Source organism: Rhea americana, unplaced genomic scaffold (assembly GCF_003343005.1).
Source record: "Rhea americana isolate MKP2758 unplaced genomic scaffold, rheAme1 scaffold_369, whole genome shotgun sequence".
NCBI classification, from domain to species: Eukaryota; Metazoa; Chordata; class Aves; order Rheiformes; family Rheidae; genus Rhea; species Rhea americana.
The window spans coordinates 2,070-9,803 of record NW_028186500.1 but is presented as its reverse complement, the minus strand read 5'-3'; the positions used below and the strand labels follow the sequence as shown (position 1 = coordinate 9,803).

Genomic DNA, 7,734 nt, shown 5'->3' with positions numbered 1-7,734 from the left:
TGTGATATTTGGAGCAACGCCTGTGAAATGATAAAGATAGGGGCTTACGTTTCAGCCTTTAAGATTAAAAAAAGAAATAATCAGTGCTTCAAGCCAGCAGCGGAAAGGGAGCAGTGAATGTGAGCCGTGGAGCCGCGCGCCGCTCAGAGTCCATGAGCACTGACAATCCCCCACGCCTGGAGACATCCTGTGGAGGCATAAGAAGGTCATGAAGATAAGGGTGGCAGAGACGGTGCGGTGCCTTGTATGCTAAAAGGGCAATTTTCAAAGTACAAAGCRGAGATCAGAGCGCTGGAAATAGGCAACGGTTGGTGCATCCATGCTCTGAGAGCACGACGCTTCTCCAGCAGGCCTGTATTTAATTCTGTAAAACTGCCCTTTGCCCTCTGCTGTCAGGAGCACGCTTTCCTAGCTCTTGTTGTGCAGTGAGGCAACGCCGGGAACGCTGATGCAGGAGAGGATGTGTGGGTATGTGAGCGGGAGTGGGAGCAAAGCCACCTCCAGCCCTTTGCTGCGGGTTTGCTCTGTGGTTTTGCACCGTCTCCTCCCACTTGGCTGCAGTGCCGAGGAGCAGGGTCAGCCCGGCTGGCAGTGGGTAACGGGGGCTCGCTCTTGGCCTCGCGCCAGGGGAAGGGTGTGCAGCCTGGTGGGTGGAGCGCTGCTTCGGGTTGAGTTTTTTTTWTTATTATTATTCCCAGCTCTGCCCTTGGCTTGTAGGAGGATTGTGGGCAAATCACGTCCTTGTTTGGTGCCTCGGTTTCCCCACACGCAAACTGAAGGTTATTGCACCGAGTGCTCGTGCGAGAGCCACTCGGAGGGAGTGGGGCTGTTTGTCCTCTAGCCGGCGGGGATGCGGGACAGTGCCTAGTGTTCACACACGTCCGAGAGGAGGGGAAGTGATGCAAGAAGAGTCTAATCTGGYGAGTCCTTCCTGAGAGTGACTGAGTTCAGAGAGCCTAATCAGACACTGAGGCAGGCTCGGCTGGGGCTGGGATATCATTCCCAGTCAGCTATGGGAGAATAAAACCCCCAGGCCACAAAGAGCAATCTTCATTTAAAAGACAAAGCCAGTCTGCCCACGGCCACTGTCACCACCAACCACCTTCGTAACAACCAGTTGTGCACCCAAGCCAAACAGGTGAGTTTATTTAAATAACTCATCAGGGCTACAGATTTTGCTAAAAAACAACAATCATAGTTCAGTCTAGGACATGTAAAACACATGAAATACTAGAGAAAGCTTCGGACAGCTCCCAAGGAGCATATCTAAGCCGTCACAGTGATACCGTCTGCAGGAGGCTGGCAGGGGGAGTCCARGTGGTCTTGGACAACCGGACGCATTAGGGATGTAAAAAAGGAGCAGGTCATGTCACCTCCCTCCRTCTGGGCAGCCTGTCCAGCCCAGGGGACTCACCCAAGCAAGAGGGGATCCTCTGGTCACAAGGACTTGCCTTGTAGGAGGCCAAAGCCCATTCCAGCCTGGCACCTTCCCATCTTGGGCAGCACAAGCCTGGAGCGCGGTTTGCTCTCACCATGTCGTGGAGCTGCTGGAAACCCACTGAAATGCAACTACATGGCTTTGCCATCCTTGAGCCCTCCGGAGGAAGGGTATCATGACCGCTCCACCGAGAAATCCTGCCTGCTCAGCTTCACCTTGCAGGTGATACACACYGGGATTCTTTGGTTTGTTTTTTTTTCCATAGGATTAAAATAGAGTTCAACACAGTGAGTCCAATTCTGGCCTGTTCCTTGGACTCTGAGTTAGGAGCACTTCGTGGGCAAAGGAAAAAAAAATATATACAGCAGGAGCCCGGTATGGACAGGAGCCCAGGATAGTCTGCAAAGGACTCRGCCCAGCTCAGAGCGGGTTGTAGACTCTGGGCAAGAGTTAGACAAGGTAAAGTAGTTCAGTCCTTATATAAAGGAGGAGGAAATGAGAGTTTTCACTACAGAGATGAGGATGAAAAGCCTAGTGAGCGCCGAAAGAGGCCTACGTCCCGTCCTCGGTCTCACAGGCAACAGGATACAGCAGCTAGCAGGCCCTGCAATGCCCCATCTCGGCTGCTTCATATGCTGTCCTCCTCCAGCATCTTGTTCACCCCCTCGCAGATCCTCTTCAGGTGACTGCGGTAGGGCTCAGCTGGCCCGTAGAGGGCTGAGAGGAACTCGTAGTCCGCAAAGTGGTTGAAGACGTGGTTGATGCGGGAGTGGGATTTGGCAGTCAGATGGGTGTTGACAGCCTGGTGCAGCAGGTCCCGACACTCTGTGAGCACACTCGACATGACCCTGCGGTCGAAGGTGAAGTCTATTTGGTGGAAGCTCACCGCCGTCATGGCCAAGGTGTGCACCTTCTTGCGGAAGCGCTCCATCAGCAGCAGCTCCTCAGGGCTGAACTGCCCGTTGCGGTACAGCACGCCCAGCTTCATGACGATCTTGATGAGGTTTTTGATGATCTTCTGGGCCTCTTTGCGGTTGCGGGTGTACTCCTTGGTGGCCCGGTAGAGCTCGTCCAAGATTTCACTGCTTGTRTCATCAATGAAGACATTGACCATGGTCTTGGAAGCCATTTTGCTCAAGAGCTTCTTCTGGGCCTGCAGGGCCAAGCTCTTGGTGCTAAAGGTGTCCATCTCTGCAAAAGGGAAGAGACACACATGGTTCAGCCCATGCCCTGGAACAGTCCCTGTCTCCTCTCCTCCCACACTGTCTTCTGCAAGGAGAAAAAGCATCTTGGTCTGACAGCAAGCCCAAAAGGAGCAAGGAGACACAGCCTGGGCACTAGGGCAGAAAAAAAGCTGAGCTCGCAGGCCCAGACTCCCCTCGYGGGATGATTTATAGGCTGCTCCTGGCTTTCTTCCCCTGAATTTTGGGAAAAAGCTTTCCGATACAGACGCACCCTTAGAGGTAAGAGGAGGCTCCCTACCTCAGAAACGCGCACGAGCCCCGTGTCCTGCCCTGCCTCCCGCGGTCGGCGTTGTGCTGCTACCTATGCAGGAAGGGCTCTTGCCCCACCATCGTAGCACATCTTCCTTAAAACCTGACTCATTTCCTGCAGGGCAAGATGGGGACGAGCCAGGTGAGGGCTATGAATCACCCGCCGCAGCCGGGAAGGACGCGAGCGCCGGGGCGGTGCAGCGGCCACCGGCACCGCCGCTCCTCCGGCATCCGCTCGCCTTTGCGCCCAGCTGCTCCAAAGCCCTTTTCCCTCCCCCGGCTCTGCCCGCCCCGGGTACGCCCGCACCGTTGGAGCCCGGACCGGTCCTGCGACCGGCTCGATCGCTGCAAAGCCGAAGGCTTTTCGGAGGCGAAAAATGCGGCRAGTCGGAGCTCTCGGAGCCCTGCTCGCCCGGAGACGGAGTTACGGGGCCCCCGGCGGGATGCGCGGAGAAAAAAATCAATCCACTTGGGCGGATTATGGCTTTAAAAACCGCTGGGAATGACTAAAGCGCCGCTGGCCCTGGAGATACGTCCCGGCCCTAGAAATCACCGCGCTACAAATCACAGCGACGCAGGAGCAGCRCGATAGCGAGCTCCCGCGCGGGGCTGCTCGCGCGAGCGGCTGCACGTGGCGCGGTCGGGCCGGCAAAGCGAGAGCGGGGAAGGGCTTGCTCTATAAGTACAGCACCGGGGAGGCGGCGGAGCTGCTTGAGCTACGGGACGGGGCCGGTGCACAACGGGGCGGGGGGTAAAATCGGCCGCGAACGCGCTGGGGCCGCAGGTGAGGGCGAGAGGGCTCCCGAGCCGGAGCCTGTCTCGGACAGGAGCCGCCGGCACCGAGCTCGCCGCCCGCCCCGGGGATGGGAATCGCCTCCGAGCGCCGCCGGCCCCAGCCGCGCGGGGGGCCGAGCCGGCTGCCCGGACCCGAATTGCGGCCGAGGACGTAAATTCAGCAAGCGGTACCGGAGCCGTTGGAAACGGCCCCGCGCGAGCTGCCGCATGCGGCGTTATTTACAGCCCCGAGGAAAAACACCGAGGTTTGTAAGTATTTCCTTCTATGCGAAAACATTGATTTTGCCAGCGTGAGCTTTGAGCTGAAGCTCTCGCGCTTAATAACACAGAAATGACAAAGCGGAGCCGGTTTTTGCGGCGCCGCAGGCGGCTCCCCGGTGGGCCGGGCTCGTTTTCTGCCCGACGGGCCCGCGGCGGGAGACGCTGGCGGGGATGAGCAGGAGGGCGCGAGGCAGCGGCGGCTCTCCCTGCCCTCGGTTTCTCTCCCTCTGCCCGGAGAAGAGGCTGCCCCACAGCGAGCTGTGCCCACGTAAAGAGAAATTCCCACGCCCGAGCTCTTCSTCGGGCAACCGCAGCCACCAACCGAGTGCAAACTCCACCCCCAGAGCCTGCGAAAATTAAGAAATTCCCGCTGCTCCGAGCCACCCCGCCGGCCCGGGGCGCTTCGCAGCGTCTCGCCGCCACGCAGCCCACTCCGGCCATCGCGGAGCTGAGCATCGGGGGGAAACYGAGGCTCGGAGGGGGGATTTTCCCCAGGGGAGACTCCAGACTCCGAGGATGCGATCTGCTCGCTCTCTTGCCCCCACGGGCTCTTTTGCAGTTGGTTCGCTCCCGGTGTTCATTAATTCTTCCTCCAACACGCTGGGAATGTAAGAGGGAACAGAAAAAAAAACCCTCACGTCGCGCGGTGTTTGCTCCCGCTCAGCCCCGCGCCTGCTCACCCTGCGCCCAGCACCCTCCCCGCCATGCTCCACTCTTCCCAGCACGGATGTGCCACTGGTTTAACCCCCCCAATGGGAGATTTCTACGGGCGCGAGGCGTTTTCCTGCCGGGAAAGGCAGCCGAGGGGCTGCCGCCTTTATCAGTGCCCGGAAGAGGCAGCTTCGCCCCCAAAAGCAGGCTCGCCACTGAAATAAACCGCCAGATTTCCTTCCGGTCGCTGAAGTTTCCAGCCCTGCTCAGCTTTTTTTTTTTTTTTTTTTTGTCTTTCTTTGTTGATAGTTTTGGATTTTTTTTTAATGAACAATTCATTTAAAATTTTTTCCTGCAAGTTTTTCTTTTTTTTTCTTTTTTGTCTTTCTTTCTTCTTTTTAATGCAAACATCCTCAAAAACCAGCCTCTTCCACTGAGAGCGCAGCCCAGCGCCGCTGTGCAACGAGTCCGTCGCTGCTCCGGAAGAGCACGGCGCGGCCGGCTGCCGGCGGCGCCACGGCCCCGAACCGAGGCTTCCCGCACACTCACAGCCATTTCTCTGTCTTTTTTTTTTCACCTGTTTTCCAGGAATTTGAATTYGAGCAAGAAGAACAAAGGTCTCGGAGCCAGGGCTTTCCAGCCGGAGAGGCGACGCGAGGCTTGGCGCGGCCCGGCCCGTGCTCCGAAGGGCTCTGCCGCACCGAAAACTCGCTGCACCGGGCCACCCCAGACCACCCCGGGGCTCAGCCCGGGGCTCAGCCCGGCCGCGGCGCCGAGCAGCGGCACTGCCGTGACTCAGCGGTGTCGCAAGGACACGGTGCGCGGGCGGATCCGTGCTCCGGGGCTCAGCACCGAGCTTCCCCTTCTGGCATTTAGTGGCCATCACCCGGCGAGCAGCATCCCGCCTGCGGGGTTGCTTGCCACCACCCCCCCTCCCCAGGGCTTTCTGCTGTGGCTTGGAGGGGTCTGAGATGGCCAAGAGCCATTTGGATGGAGGTGAAGGGAGCAGAGGGACAAACCCAGCACCGGCAGGAGCAGCCCGGCTCCCGCCCGCCCTCGGCGGCGTTTGCACCTCGGTCCGGATTTGGCCCCTGCGGCCAGGCCGGCGCGTGGGGCTGCGGCTCAGCAAAGCAAGAGCAGCTCGGACAGCGGGCAGCACCCGCAGCCCAGCAGGCTCTTGCCCCCCACCCCGTCCCTTGCAGAGGAGCCGCTGCCCCTCCTGGTGCAGGGCCGCAGCAGGATCCATCCTGCTCGTTAGAAAGCGTCAATTAAAGCTGCCGTCTGCGGGGGGAATGTGAAACCCTGTCATCCCGCCAGCACCCGGGGGCTGGTGGTGCTGGAAGGCGACAAGGCAAAGCCGACGCGCCGAAGCGCGTGCTGCGAGCTGATTTGCAGCAGAGGAGCCCGCTCCAGCGGCACCGCCGCCGGCGGGGGGCCGCRCGGCTCGGCCCGGGGCTGGCGGCCGCGGTCGAGTGGCTCCCCCCCGCCAGAAGAGCCGCGATGGTTATTTCTGCCGCCTGCCAGGAGCTGCCTCCCCTCCCGCGCCCGGCGCTCGCACCCCGCTGGTCGCCGTCCCCCCGCCGCTCCTGCGCGCCGGCGTCTCCTGCTCCCGCGTTTCCAGGTCCCAATTACCGGGTAACCTGCAGCATTTCTTTGTGCACTGCTCCTCACCCCCCCGCATCCTCCCCACCCCCCCGGCTCCCTCGGCAGCAGGATGAATATTTCATGCAGGAACACAAAAGCACTTAAATAATTTATAGGTCAGCGCAGAGCAAGTGTGCAGCGCGCGGGGAACGGCTCCACGAGGCTCGAGAGGTGAGGCACCGCCGCCGCCGCCTCCTCCTCGTTAAGGCCGTGTTAACGTGCCCCCGGCGCGCCCCGGCTCTCGCGCTCCCTTCCCGTGTTGTGCCCAGCTCCGTCTCGCGCCCCAACAAGTTTCCCCCGAGGCAGAGCTCCCGGCTCCGAGGGGGCGTCCGCGGGCGGACGGCGGGTGCCGGGCGGCGCGGGGCTCCCCGGCTTTCCTGCCGCTGCTCTGCCAAGCGCCTTGCAGCCCGGCCGCCCACCCGCCCCGCAGCGGGGCTCCTGCYGCGGCCCCACGGCCCCGCGGGGGCAGCGCGTTTCCCCGGGCAAGGGGGGGGGGGCTGCTCAGGGCTCTGCTCCCCCAGCCCTGCGCAAAGCCGCCGCCGAAAGCCGGACGGAGACACGCAGCTCACCCCAGCGGCGCGACGCGAGGYGGAAACCGCGATCCCGCTCCTCTGCCCTCTTTCTGGCTCTCCCCTCCGGCGTCGGGTTCCATTGCCCTGAGTARCCAGCAAACATTAATTAATTAAAGCCTGCTGCCGGGCTGGGTTAATGGAGCAGGGCTGTTGCCACGGAGCGGGCGCAAAGACGCAACCGGAGACCGGACCCAGGCTGGCTGCAGCAACCGCTCCGGCTTTCACCCCTCTCTCCCCACCGGGCCTCAGTCTCCCTCCCTTTCGGTAACGTTTTCCCTCGCTTCCCGTGACACGGGGGGAGGGAGGGAGAGCAGCTCCCCAGCCTTTTGCCAGAGCTTTCCTGCACGGTGCCACGGGCGCGGAGAGCCCCGGCGGCTGCACCTCCCGCGCCCGCCGGTCGAGCGCCTCCACCAGCCCCGCGACGTCGGCTCTCCTCGGCCGCGCGCCCCCGGACCGGCGAGTGCAGAGCGCTTTCGGCCGGCTGCCAGCGCCCTTCGCTCAGCACCGGGGACAGGGGMAACGAATGGAGCCGCGACAGCCCCGAGCAAAGAGCTGCTGGGGCTGAGGACTTGCCAGCTCGTTGCACGCGTGCCAGCGGCACCACTCGGCCCTGGCAGCCCCTCGCTGCACCCAGGCGCGCAGCCCGTTCGGAGCGGCAGGCAGCCAACACGCACAGCGGGCAGGAAACCAGAAGCTGCCCGAAATAGCCGGTAGGGTTTCTTCTTTGTAAGAAGCCTGGCACTGCTGATAAGCCTGCCGGGGCTGGTAACTATCCGACCGGGACCAAAAAAATCCCGCACGGAGCTGAACCAAAGCCTGGGAACCCGGCTCTGCCCCGGCAGCTCCGACGTGCCCCCGCGCAGGGGCCGGGGCCGGCGGC

The 7,734-nt window shown here is 61.5% G+C and overlaps 1 protein-coding gene across 1 annotated transcript; it reads right to left on the bottom strand.

The window, feature by feature from the left end:
* Positions 1-1,117: 1,117 nt before the first annotated feature.
* TIPE1 (TNF alpha induced protein 8 like 1) lies at positions 1,118-3,263 on the bottom strand. Its single transcript, XM_085312613.1, has 2 exons — positions 2,921-3,263; positions 1,118-2,629 (listed from the first exon to the last, which is right to left on the bottom strand). The coding sequence occupies exon 2, from the start codon at positions 2,625-2,627 to the stop codon at positions 2,067-2,069; it is 561 nt and encodes a 186-aa protein (XP_085168739.1). The 5' UTR covers positions 2,628-2,629; positions 2,921-3,263; the 3' UTR covers positions 1,118-2,066.
* Positions 3,264-7,734: the final 4,471 nt, after the last annotated feature.